Below are 14,295 nucleotides of genomic sequence, written 5' to 3'. Positions count from 1 at the left end.
ACTCCTTCGTGTATCACCTAGTTCGTAATACGGGTGACTAGGCTATAGCCAACACTGCCAGATATTTTGAGCATCTCTGCAGTGATTCCTGATGGGCCGGGGGCTTTCCCGGTCTTCATACTCTTAATTGCTTTATCTACCCTGGTACTATCAACTCGGATAGCTGGTCCCTCTATTGGGTCGACATACGGCAGGCTCTCTTTCTCCCATTCATTCTCTTTATTAAGCAATCTATCGTAGTGGCATCTCCAGACCTCTTTCTTTGCATCCTCATTTAATGCAAGCGTACCATCATCCATGCGAACACATTTCTCTCCTACAACATCACTATTCTCTCTCCTACACTGTCTTGCAACACGAAATAAATGATGAAATAAATGATGAAAAGATTGGAATTGTCTTCCTTTTTACCTGAATCATTGAGAAGGGTTTGATGACATTAAAGGTTCTGACGGACCCTATTATCACTTTGAGCAAACCAAATGCTTTTCATCATCTTGATTAAATTCCTTCACATGCACAAATATAATGCATCATCTTTTCATTGTGGAGTCGCACCTTTATTTTGATTTCCATTCCTAACAACTTACTTCAACAATGGCCCTTCATTCTGTTTTAGTAATTCATCCTTTTCTCACTTTCTCTTCTGATATGAAGCTCCTCTTTATCTAGTTCATATTTACTTCATCTTTGGGTACAAGTAAACAATTAAAAAACACTAAAAACAGCATAAAAATAATACATAAAAATTACTGCTGGAAGAAGGGGTTTTGTGCCCATATATTTTATACTGTATTGTACCTTGATGCCAATCTAGGCTAAAATTAAAAAACTTGGTCGCCCTGTGTTATCTGCACAGCTTGTGCCACATTAGTCATTCAGCTGGTTAGAGCCGGTTTTGCTTACCCTCTCAGATATTACTATTTGCCTCACCCACTTGTTCCCACTTTCTTTCTCTCACTTCTCTCTTTCAGGTAAACATTAATCTTACATTAATGTCATGCTGCAACAATAGATGAATCACACACATGTAGCTAATGCACATAAATTTAATCTAGACTTGAATGAGACCTCCATATCTCAGCTGACATGTTCAGGTTTTTAAATAAAATAAATAAAAATTTTATTACATTTCTTTATCGATATTTGTAATTTAAATAAAAAAAATCAGGGCAGAATTGTTAGCATGCAGGGCAACATGCTTGACTGCATTTCATCTGTCTTCATGTTCTGAGTTCAAATTCTGCCGTGGTTGACTTTGCTTTCCATGCTTTCGGAGTCAGTAAATTAAGTACCAGTTGTGTACTGGGGTCATTGCAATTGACTTGCCCCCCTCCTTGAAATTGCTGGCCTTGTTTGATCTATATGTATGCTTCTATGCACCAAGCACCAACATGAGGGGGGATCTCTCCAGGTTCATGACAGTATCTGCTGTTCTGACATGAGATGTGTGTGCATGCATGTGTGTGTGTGTGTGTGCATGCATGTGTGTGGGAATGTGTTTGGGCGTTTGGTTTATCAATAAATTTCACTGAAGCTGTTGGTGATGCTACTGCTGTTGCAGCACACATACAGACATGTTGAAAATGATGATGATGATGATGATGATCATGATGTCAATGAAAGAAAATGAAGAATAAAACAAAACTTCTTTCTGCCAATGTCCATGTTCTTGTTGTACTTTACTGTACTCAGTTGCACTGTACTCAGGAGCTCACATTTTCAAGGGGTTTCAACACTAGACCTTTCCTTTTAGGGACCTCACTAGATAGAGCCTGTCTCCAATCTTCAGTTCTCAGAAATTCAGAAATCACGGCAAGTACTGGAAAAAAAAAGATATATATATATATATATATATATATATGTACGTATGCATACTTGATGATTGCTTCATCTTGACAGATGATAGCCGTCCCATCAACACATACACCACGCCCCACCACACAGCACAATCCCTCCCTCAGATGAGCCCTCAAATGACTTTTCGAGACCAGTTGCTGGCTGACAGGCTTTAAAACACAAGTAACAAATATTTTAAAACACAATTCAAGTTTCTTCTATATCTTTGCCCTTTGTAATCCAATTCTGAAGGAATGTTTTTGTGACCTAGCATATGTCTTTTAAGTCCAGACATTGTCTTACAAGTTTTGTCACCGATGACACAAGTCATAAGAGGTGGTTGGTGTCCAAGATCATTACCTACCTGGGCATTTCTACTTTCAAATGACTTCATATGGTCCACGTGTCCTGCTTTTGACAACAGAACCCAGTCATACATAAAACTTATCCAATATTCATTGTTGATTTCAGTTCCAATTGTTCCTTTGTGACAGGAGGCCCTTTTAAGCTCAGAGTGCTGAATCATCTTTTCCTCTTAAGCGTTGCAACCACTCCTAACAGCACCTCTCCACTTGTGCCAATCTAGAGCATTTTACGGCTGTGCCGGTCACCTGTATGGTGAAGCATCCTATATTGGGGAGTGGTAACGACTAGGCTACGGTAGCTGACTGATTATTGTGATCATTTGTCTTTTGGTTTCCTGTAGCTTTGCTCTCTTTTACAAACCCAGTGAACATACATATATTTCTGATTTCAAAGAAATTTGAACAATAAATATCAGACAGAATTTAAAAAAGATTCCCAACAATTCAACTTCGCTGGTTGACTTTAAGATCACCCCCCCCCCCATACACACACATAGGGGCCTTAACTCCCACATTTTAGAGCTCCATGTTCTCCATGTGCTACATGTTTCAAGAGCAAAAACCTTTGAATGGGTTTTATAACATTTGGATTTTGGAATCTAGGTATGAAGATGAGTAGTATGGGATAAATTTGTCATGATTAGAATTTTTGTAGAACTCTCATTAAAATTCTTAATCTCCAATTTTGATGAAATTCGAATCATAGGTATTCCAGTTCATTAGAGAAAATACAAAGGAAAAGTCTAATACTTCAATGCCACATGAGACGTGCAACGCCGGGTATCTCTGCTAGTTTACATATGGAAACATCTCCTCACCTTGATTGACTGTTAGGATTCGACAATAGTTACCCTTCCTGTCACCATTCATCATGAATACATCAATAGGGAGACGAGCAGTTTGTATTCCGCTCTGGAGAGCTTTGTAGTACGTCCTTTTCTAGAAGAATAGAAAATTAATTGATTTTAATTATTTTCGTAATTTAGTCAATAGCAATTAAAGAGGGTTGAGGTTGGGTTGGGGTAGTGCTGGTGATAGTGGTAGCACTACTACTAGTAGTAGTAGTAGTAGTAGTAGTAGTAGTAGTTGTGATGGGATTGGTAGTAGTGATGAGTGATGGTGGAAGCAGTGTGGCGGTGGTGGTTGTGGCGAAGGTGATGGTGGTGGTGGTGGTGGTTGTGCTGATAGCAGATGAAAACAGTAGTAGCAGTAACAGTGGTGGTGGTGATGGTGTTGTTGTTGTTGGTGGTGGTGGTAGTTGTGATGACGATGTTGGTAGTGGAGGACGAGGAAGATGAGAAATTTATGATAGAAAGAGAAGACCAATGGAAGCAGTGTTCATGTCACCTTCATCCTCCTCTCACTGATTATGAAGTGAAATTACTACAACTGGGAGCAGAAAAACTACCAGAGAACAAGCATTCACCACTGAGACAGCCCCTTCGCCTCACCAAGGGCCATCACTCACCTTCTGTATACTTTCATCGACAAGGCCACCAATAATGTACACTTTCTCAGGGTCTATTGTGTATAAGATGTTCTCTGAATCTGGCGAGAGATAAACTATGTCTTCTTTTGGAAACAGTTCTGAGTATGCTTCATCACAGACATCCCACTGAAAAAACAATTGGAAAATATGTCCAAATACCAAATAATAATAATAATAATAATAATAATGTATTTTAATTTTTCATCAGGTTTGTGGAAGAAAGGTAGGGAGAAGAACGTGTTTTTAGGTTTAGTGATACATCTAAGAAGTCAACCTGCCTTTAAGTTACACCTGCCTACCTGTCGATCTTTTTATCTTCTCTATCTACCTTGCTAACAGCATGAACAAAAGTGATGTGAACACATACAAATATGAAGGTTTACAGATCCAACAAACCCAAATTAATGTGAAAAATAGAGTTAAATGACAAAGAAAAATAAGGACAAAAAGAAGTTGAGAGAAGAGAAAGGAGAAGAAAAAAGGATAAAGAAGACTCATTTTCTCACCAAATAATTCTGAAATCCTTGGTTGATGCGGGTACATTCTTTAAAGAAGGAACCACTTTGGTCAATGCTTGTCAAAAATATATGCAATGGCTTCTCTGTCTTCCTGTTATAGCCATAGATTCTTCCCAATTGCTGTGCTAACCTTGAAATTTCCTGTTATATTTCATAAAAAATATTTTAAAGAAATGCTATGAATCCATATGCATCCATATATTACGGCACTCCGTTGGTTGTGGCAATGAGGGTCCCATTTGATCGAATTGATCAATGGGTGATGGTGAATTTCATTTGTAACTGAGGCATGATGTTAATTACAAACAGAAACACACACACAGAGACACACACTTCTTCAGTTTTATTTATATATATAGATAGATAACTAATCTGGGAACCCTTTGATACCAGCTTCTACACACACGGATATGCATATATGTACATATAAATCCATCTTTGAACGTCTCTCCTCTGACATCTCAATTGCCAGATTGCTTCCCTGAAGTCAAAGGCTCATCTCATCCTATGATGGAATCAATCTATAGATATTATCATGGACAGTTGAGCCCCCAGAAACACCCCTTTAATTCCCTATATCATTTCTACTCTGTGTAAGCTGGACCGTTTTATATGCATAAAGACATACATTTTTTTTGCATTTCCTGTATTTAATGTACTTTATATACTGATCTGTCTAATTCGCTTATCCTTACATTTACCTCTGTACATGCTCGAGTTTAAATCTCCTGAGCACTACAAAGGGTACTCAATACAGAGCATATCTGGTTCTCATCTATGAAATATGTACATATAAACATACACACATGCAGAACAAATCCTAGAATCTTTTCTATTCTAGGTACAAGGCCCGAAATTTTAGGGGTGGGGAGGGGCTAGTCGATTAGATCAACCCCAGTGTGCAACTGTTACTTAATTTATCGTCCCTGAAAGGATGAAAGGCAAAGTCGACCTCGGTGGAATTTGAACTCAGAACGTAAAGACATACGAAATACCACTAAGCATTTCGTTCAGCATGCTAACGCTTTGGCCAGCTTGCTGCCTTAGAACAAATCCTATAATGTTTAACCTTTCAGCATTTAAACCGGCTACAACTGGTTATATCCAGCCAAACTATCCAACTTGTTTTATGTTCAAACTTGCCAAACACAGTCTTTTCATACTGAAAGTCAACAATCCCATAGTTGAAGTCTCAAAGCTATGAGATAATATATGACTAATTCAAACCACAGGGAAAAAATATTACATTTGACAGAGTAATCTGAGCGTGAAAGGGTCAAAAGTCTGTTAGCTCAGCATGACTTAAACTAGGGAAACTAAATATTAACAATAACGTAGGAGTGGCTGTGTGGTAAGTAGCTTGCTTACGAACCACATGGTTCCGGGTTCAGTCCCACTGCGTGGCACCTTGGGCAAGTGTCTTCTACTATAGCCTCGGGCCGACCAAAGCCTTGTGAGTGGATTTGGTAGACGGAAACTGAAAGAAGCCTGTCGTATATATATGTATATATATATATATATATATATATATATATATATATATATATATATATATATATATGTATGTGTGTACATGTTGTGTATCTGTGTTTGTCGCCCCAACATCGCTTGACAACCGATGCTGGTGTGCTTAGGTCCCCGTAACTTAGCGGTTCGGCAAAAAGAGACCGATAGAATAAGTAATAGGCTTACAAAGAATAAGTCCTGGGGTCGATTTGATTCAACTAAAGGCGGTGCTCCAGCATGGCCGCAGTCAAATGACCGAAACAAGTAAAAGAATAAAAGAATAACAACATTTGTAGAAAAAAAAAACCCCACATGAAACAAACCTTTTCAGACATTTTCTCTTCAAAACTGAGGTCAATGCAGATCTTTAAGCCTGACCTCAGTGCTTGCAGACCCTTCTCGTGTATAAAGCGTTTATGGTCTCTTTTATTTAACATACCATTTTCTCTGGAATGTGTATCTGAAATATGGGAAAGATGGGAAACTATGAAAGAAAAGAACAAAACATTGAAACACAAACATAAACTCAGGCATAGCTGTGTGGTAAGAAGCTTGTTTCTCAACCACATGGTTCCAGGTTGGTGTTAGGAAGGGCATCCAGCCGTAAAACACTGCCAAAACAAACACAGTAGCATAGGGGAGTTTTTCTACTTGGCCCTCGGCCAGCTCCTGTGAACCATCCTACCTATGCATGCATGGAAGATGGACATTAAATGAAGCTAACGATGATATATATATGTGTGTGTGTGTGTGTATATATATATATATATATATATATATATATATATACAGGGTGTGGTGAATGAATTGTCATCTAAATTATGCTAAAATGAAAATAAAAATTTTTAACTGAAAGACAAGGCCCTATTGAAATTTTGGATTAATGAACATGGTCCCTTCTGAAACTTTGGGTTAAAAAGTATGATCCCTACAGAAAATTTGACCCCAGCTGCAATTTTGAATTAAAAGACATAATTGCTATTGAACAATTAATTTGGACAAAGAGACCCCTTTGTTGAAATATGCTATAAGACAAGGTTAGAAAAGATGTGGCCCCTACCTGGAATTCTGTTTTTGGCCCTTTGTTTTTTTTCTTGTTTTTTAATTTTACGTGTCTGTCTTTTATTCTCTTGTGTTTTTATCCAATAAGCTTCTCTTTTCTCTTTTTTCTGAAAAAAAAAAAAAAAAAACTTATAACGTTTCTGCCAGCTCCCCCACCGCCTTTAGTTGAACAAATTGACCCCAGGACTTATTCTTTGTAATCTCTGTACTTATTCTATTGGTCTCTTTTTGCCGAATCACTAAGTTTATTTTGCTGAATTCTTTATTATTTTCAAAATTAATTGCCACAAAGGCAGTGCATTGTTTAAAAGAAATATGGCAACAAATGGGTTTAAAGGAGTAAACCAAAAAACAAATTGAAGAATATTAAAGAAAAAATAAAATAAAAATATAATTATTTACCATTTTATGTTTACTTGAAGATATTTCATTATCGGAATCATAAAGGGACGGAAGTTCATCTGAAAAGTCCTCCATTTTGGTATTTTATGGAGAGTTAATGATTCTGAAACAGAGAATTTCAACAATTTCTGGCGCAAGCATTGAAACCATGATCTTGTGATTGCATGTGCAACACCTTAACAACGAGGCTATGTGTCTTCTAGGTGGAAAATATCTTATCAGAAAATTCATGATTGTTTAAAGACCAGATAACAAGTCTAAAAACGTTGATGATGATGATAATGATAACGATGACAACGACAATAATCATGGTGATTAAGACGGTGAGAAATGAGATAATACAGATCTTGATGGCAAGATGGTCATCATCATCATCGTTAATATCAAAACGATGATTTTGTCATGGTTGATGCAATAATTACCAGTCATCAACTGATATTAATTCATTAAGTTATAAATAACCCCCACCATACAGAATATATATCTATGGACTTGTACCTATGTACAACAAAATTACTTTAACAATGTAATTATTTTATCACACACATAATATATGAAATATATTTTCATTATCAGAAGTAATTTTTCATGCTTTTCATGAAGTTTTTTTAATATCATTTAGTCAAAAAAACATAGGACTGCCATCACAATCCTCCTCCTCATCATCACTATTAGTATTATTATTATTATTTGCTTGCCTTGTGATAAAATGTATATTTGCAACTCTAATGCGAAACTGATGAGAATTAGGCCAGTATGCATGGGCGACTGCTGGTCTTCCATAAAACAACCTTGTCCAGACTTGTGCCTCAGAAGGTAACTTTCTAGGTGCAATCCTATGGTCATTCATGACCGAAGGGGATCTCTGAGTAGCAGCAAAAGCAGTAGTAGTAGTAGTAGTGGTGGTGGTGGTGGTGTTTGTTTGCATTTCCCCCCCGCCCTTCTTGTTGCTAGGCACCCACTAAATCTTATGCAATACATCAGCAAAGATAATTGTATCAAGCATAAGTATTAGATTGCTTTCAACTATACTTGAATGAAATGTTTTGTCATGAGGATTAACAAGAATTATCTCAAAGAGCGATTGTGACAAATCATTTATTAACTTAATAATCATTGCCACTATCAAAGCTTCCTGTTTTATGCAAGTATCCATAGTTGCTGGGTCAACCTAGACTATTCCAGACATTTAAAGCCTCTCCCGACCTCACCACCAAACATCACACTCCACCATTACATGTACGATATGTAGCAACTTCATTTAGAAGATTTGCAGACCCACAAAACAGCTTCTAAATCAGTTGGGGACAAACTGTGACCCACGGCACTTTCGAAATAGCATTCTTTTGTTTTTTCACTTAAATCAAGCCCAGTAAGCCTAGTGCTTATTCTGTAAGTCTCTTATACTGAACTGCTAAGTTACAGTGACATAAATACACCAACACCAAGCAATGGTGGTCATAGGGACAAACACGGACACAAACACACATATATAGAGGTTTTTGAAGCCTCTAAGGGATACATCATGTTCTTTTCCGATGTATCCCTCTATTTTTCACTCTTTTCTCTCTACCTCTGACTTCTTCAGTCTGATGATGTCTGCCATTGGCAACGAGGCAAATAAGAAAATGGAGACGATAAGCAATCGACAAACATCAGACCTGTAAACATTCAATTATATCTATCTATTAATTGATTGCAATCATTATGTATGAGTGATCGAAATAAACAAATGGAAATAAGCAAATAAATAAGTAAATAAATAGATAAATAAAAATAAATGAATAAATGAGTGTACAAATACACTCATTTATTCTAATTCGTCTATTTGGATCACTTGTTCATATGATTGTAATCAATTAATAAATAAATAATTAATAAATAAACAGGCTGATGTTTGTCGATTGTTTATCCTCTCTATTTTCTTATTTGCCTATATACATATACATATATATATATATATATATATATATATATATTTACTTGGAGAATGGAGCAACAAATACAAGAAAAAGCAGTTTCGTTGGACTAGATAGCCGTTGTTTTATTATGTGGAGCTTGTGAAACGAGTCAGTGTGGAGGTTTAGGTAATGTAATGAGTCATTTTGTATATTATGTCATAGTCACTTCCGCATGTTTTGATCCAGCCAGTAGTTTGGCCGATCTCTTCAGAGTGTTAAAGGGTATATTCAAAGTTTGTTGTGTGCGAAATGTAGGAGAAGTGTTTTTCTCCTTGTCTCCGTATTCTTTCTGTTGAAGAGCGTAGCTCGAAACGTCAAAGACTTTCCGTATTCCCGAGCGTCATACTAATATATCCTTTTGTTATTTACACCACCTGTCCTCGTCTGTTGTTATTATTTGTATATTCTCCCATATATATATATATATATATATATATATATATATATACAACAGGCTTCTTTCAGTTTCCATCTACCAAATCCACTCACAAGGTACCACGCAGTGGGACTGAACTCAGAACCATGTGGTTGGAAAGCAAGCTTCTTACCACACAGGTACGTTTGCATTTATATCTATCCAGCTGACTTCAACATCTTACTGATGCATCTGTTAGTAAAATCAAACCAATTTAAAGTAATGCTGCTAGGTTCCGGAAATGAATCCTGAAGGTAATATCCTGGTTAAAACTTCAGAAACTGACCTCTCTCATCACCAATCTGTTCAGTGGTTCAACCAACTAGAAACAGCAGTCAAATCGCACTAATATCACACTTCCCTGTCTTAAAAAAAGAGAAGGCCATGGAATAGACGATGATCCTTTCCAAGATGTGACAACTGTTTCTGAAAAGATTTTGGTCATAGGTTTGTTGGCCTGGGGCCAAACAATAACACACAATCTAACAAAAGTCCCTCAATTTACCTGTTCCCTCTCCCTAGAAATAGCAAACAAGTTCTCTCAAATTAAAATCCACCTTGTGAAAACAGAGAGAACACTCTTGACAAAGAAGCCTTGGGTATATAACAAGACATGACAATGAAAATTGCTTTGTCGACGGATATCAACACGGATCAGCAAACAGTTTGTTCACTGAAGTTATAAACAAGGGTTTCGAATCTGTTAAATTCATTAGTCTAGGCTGATGAGACACAATAATGTTGAAACTGCAGCTATCTCGGAGTCCCTTGTGCTAATGAATCAAAAGCGTTTGGAACACATTCGTCATATAGAAGCTGTTCTGTAACACAACACTTCAGAGATTAGCATATTCACGTTCGAATCTACCTGTTAGCTGTACCAATACAGACCATCACGACTTCCGTTGGGCTTTAAACAACACTCTTCGTTGTTGTTTCGCCCTAGGTTAACCTTGATCGAGCAGAAAAATCTATGATCTTTTGCTCTCCGGTCATGACCACACAGTCCTATATTCAGACATTGTGTATCTACGAGTACATTATCTAATGTGTCCTTTCTTTTGACGGTAAGATGTCACTCAGCTGTTATTTTTAGCAGGTCGAGCATTCAGGTGGAGGGGCGTAGCCTAATGACTATAGTGTTGCATTTACGATCTCGCGATCGTGGTTTCGATTCGCGAACTGGTTGGTGCATTGTATTCTTGAGCAAAACACTTTATTTCCGTTCACTCCAAGACATTCAGCCCTAAATACATAAATCAGAGACAGACTAGCGTCCCGTTCAGGAGTTGCGTTGTGATCTCGGTCACGTTTACGCCATGGGAAGTGGTTAAAAGGCTCTGAGAGGTCAATAATTATCAACCTGTTTAATTACCGGGTCAGATCAAAAACCTGGATTTTTTTAAGCTGTCACACCAAAAAAAGTATAACACAAATGAATTAAAGAAAAAATTATTATATTTATTAAAAGAAAGACGATAAGCATTTATGTAGAAATCGCCTTTAGGACACGTGTGACTGTTTATCGTCAAACACTGATCAAGCAGGCCTCTGACCAAAAACGTTCCGGACCGGTCCATTTTGAATGCCAGATGTCCTTCCCTTTTCTACGACAGAAATAATATGACTAAGAGATCTTGTTGATATTTCTAGTCAGTAAAATATACCTTATTGCTATTTCGAAACCTGTCGAGGACCACAGTCTACCAAAGTGAATTAGAATAGCGGCGTATTTTACAAAATATAGGGAATGAATAGAAACAAAGTGGTTTATTTAAAATAGCGAAACGAAAATAAAAAATAGTTTAGTCTTTTTCTACTCAAGGTAGAGAATTTCTTTTCATTTTAAAAGCACGTGTACTACGAGGAGTTCATTAAAAAAAAAACGGTTTTATTCTATCTCATGCACAATAAGAGACAGGAAACAAAAAATTACATGTTCGATAGGTATATGAGTTTTAAGGACTTGTATATTATGAGGAAAAAGCTTTTCGGTAACTTAGAAATATTCAATTAGAAGCAACACTTACAAAACCACATTAATTAATGAAGTATAAAAGCCGGCAGAAATTTCAATAAGATGCAATTTGTAAACAATGGTTTCGTTTCGGCATTTCGTGTACACCAGGATGCTTTTATACATTCAATTTTGTCTTTTTTTTTTTAAATTATGGGACGATTGTCTACATTAAACAACAAAAATATCATACAAACAAGAGAGATGATGATTCTGCAACTTCAGCAAATAAATTAGTTTACACCATTGTCGATGATGATGATGCCTGGTTGCCGCCAGAAGAAGTTAATGTAATTAGGTGCTGAAATCTCCCAAAAGACTTAAATATTGAAGTCTCTTTCATGTGTGATTAACGTTACTTGGTAGGAGGGGGTTTTATTTGAAATTTTGTTGGTGAATTTTTAAGAAATGCAAAAGTAACAGAAAGTTTAATTCAAAAACTTGAAACATAACTCAAAAATGTTACATTCTACAGAATAAAAAAAACATTAATAACGACAATATGACAGCGGTTGAATCTGAAACTGTCACGAGAAAGCAGCCTCGTTCCCATTAATGTTTTGTCACAATGCAATTCTACCACCGCTCCCTCCCCGCATCCACCTCCCTCATAATGTCTTATCCTCCACCTCTCTCGTTCTCTCATTATATCTCCCTCTTCTCTCGCTCTTTTCGTTATATCTGTTCTCTCTCCCTCCCCTTTATTCTCACTTTCCCTCCCTCTTCTTCTCTGGTTATATCTCTTTCCCTCCCCTTCATTCGTTTCCCCTCCCCCTCTCTCTCTATATCCATATATCTATATATATTTCAACACCCGGGGATATACCCCCCATTTGTACCGCATATTCTCATTCATTGCTTGTCTTACATCTCACAGTCTGCTTTTTTTTTATAGTCTCTCATTCAACAACAGTCAATCGACTCCGGCTTGTTGTTATTTATTTTAGCTTTCTGAAAAAAGCTGCCACTTCATTCACCATTTATTACTACCACCTGCACCAACGCCGCTGCTGCTCGCGCCACCATTGTCATTCATTGCCACCAACATCATCGTTAATTAGAAGACCCTGAGACATGGCTGAGAGACGTCCGTTCGAACACCTACCTTCATCTGTTATACCCATCAACTATGCCCTGCTGTTTCAGCCAGATTTGGAGGCATTCACGTTCACCGGATCCGGTGATATTAATGTCCAAGTAAGTTATATAGGAACCTTCTTTATATATATATATATATATATACATACATACATATGTATATATATATACACGAATATTATAAATATATGATGTGTTGCAACTATGTTGAGAATTTTATTTAGATTTCCTATTTTCTTTTTGAAATTATTTTGTGTCGGTTTCTTTTATGGATAATCTTAATCTCGTTGCATGGAATTACAATTGATAAGACGTGATGATAGCCATGTCTTTGCAACTCCACCACTTTATTTTAAATAATGTCTGTGGATGAATTTTGGTGGAAGGAAAAAAATGTCTAAAGTTTTGTTGGAAAAAAGAAGAAAAACCGTTTGAGCATCAAACCAAAATGCCTGCGGCATTAACCATTTTAAGTTCAAACCATCCTTCTGTCAGTTTTGCCGTTCATCCTCCACCAAGGGTCAATGGCGAAATTACTGGGGGATTTTTTTGTTTGTTCTTTAATATTTCTCCATTTTTAAATGGCCATTCACGATATCAATGGAATTCCATGAAATAAAATCAAGGTTGCTTAAAATGGAAATCGAAACTGGATCGCCGGCTTGCCGGAAGCTCGCCTTTGCAATGCGGCGCCGGCGCTAAAATTGCTGCATTTTTTTTTTATTTCTTACTCAACTTTTTTTTAATCATTTTATATCTCTTTATATATACGACTCCATTACTGTACTCCACTTTGCATATCTCTTCTCTAAACGTTTCCCATGTGTCCGTCCATACGCTCCTGCATATTCACTCCTTACTATGTCTCCATGTCTATTTACTATGTCTCCATGTGTCTTCTGTACTCTTATCATGTTGTGTTGTATGTCTTACTATAAGATGTCGGCGTGTACCAGTCTGTCTGTACTTTACTCTATTAGGACATATCCTCTATAAATGCATCCATGAGTCACAGTCCGTATTGTACTCTACTACGTGTACTTGATTCTCCTCCATGTGTCAGTCTTCTGTACTCTAACGTATGTTTACAGTAAATATATCTCCATGTGTACTTTCTACTACAACTTATTATTGAAAGAAAATAATTTAAATAAAAATTAAAGCCATTATATCAGCACCTTTCTTTGATGAATATCTTTTTTTCCTTTTTGGCATTTTTAATGTTGGTTATTAACGCTTTTTCTTCTAAATTTCCATCTCACCTCGGCATGGGACCTTCCTCCTGCCTTCTTCGTGGTTCCATCTTATCTTTGGGCGTGGAATAAATACTTAAAACTGTGGAAATTGAAACTAAACTAAACTTAAATCCACATAATGCGTCGGACCAACGATCGATCCCACACTCACACGTGGCTGCTTCACCAGTTTAGAAATAACAGCCAAATGTCCCTTAAATTCTAAAGCATATAGTTTCTTCTGAAAAAAATAAACCCAGAAAAACGGGGTTGTGATAATTGAAAAGCTTTTAGTTCCGGCCAGATCTCTTCTGGGTCCGTCCTGGCTTGCGGTTACACAATAGAAACGAGAGACCGATCTATCAAGTTGGACGTTTTTTATTTTTTT

At 36.9% G+C, this 14,295-nt stretch overlaps 2 protein-coding genes across 4 annotated transcripts in view; one reads left to right on the top strand and one right to left on the bottom strand.

Moving 5' to 3' along the window:
* Positions 1-1,092: 1,092 nt before the first annotated feature.
* LOC106878310 (tRNA methyltransferase 10 homolog B) lies at positions 1,093-12,107 on the bottom strand. 3 transcript variants are annotated; one of them, XM_014927499.2, is made up of 8 exons: positions 11,588-12,107; positions 7,182-7,284; positions 6,778-6,886; positions 6,041-6,177; positions 4,200-4,352; positions 3,673-3,819; positions 3,023-3,143; positions 1,093-1,822 (listed from the first exon to the last, which is right to left on the bottom strand). In XM_014927499.2, the coding sequence occupies exons 2-8, from the start codon at positions 7,254-7,256 to the stop codon at positions 1,707-1,709; spliced, it is 858 nt and encodes a 285-aa protein (XP_014782985.1). In that variant the 5' UTR covers positions 7,257-7,284; positions 11,588-12,107; the 3' UTR covers positions 1,093-1,706. The 3 variants fall into 3 exon arrangements, with proteins under 3 accessions (XP_014782985.1, XP_014782986.1, XP_014782984.1); XM_014927500.2 differs by having other exon boundaries at positions 11,772-12,107; XM_014927498.2 differs by having other exon boundaries at positions 11,768-12,106.
* A 265-nt stretch (positions 12,108-12,372) lies between these two features.
* The window catches only part of LOC106878308 (puromycin-sensitive aminopeptidase), a 20,398-nt gene continuing 18,475 nt past the window's right edge, over positions 12,373-14,295 (top strand). Inside the window, exon 1 of the mRNA XM_014927496.2 lies at positions 12,373-12,771. Within this exon, the coding sequence (XP_014782982.1) occupies positions 12,649-12,771 (123 nt within the window). The 5' untranslated portion in view covers positions 12,373-12,648. The remainder of the gene's footprint in view (positions 12,772-14,295) is intronic.

Source organism: Octopus bimaculoides, chromosome 23, assembly GCF_001194135.2.
Source record: "Octopus bimaculoides isolate UCB-OBI-ISO-001 chromosome 23, ASM119413v2, whole genome shotgun sequence".
Lineage (NCBI taxonomy): Eukaryota > Metazoa > Mollusca > Cephalopoda > Octopoda > Octopodidae > Octopus > Octopus bimaculoides.
The sequence above is the reverse complement of the archived record's forward strand: the minus strand, read 5'-3'. Positions and strand labels throughout refer to the sequence as shown.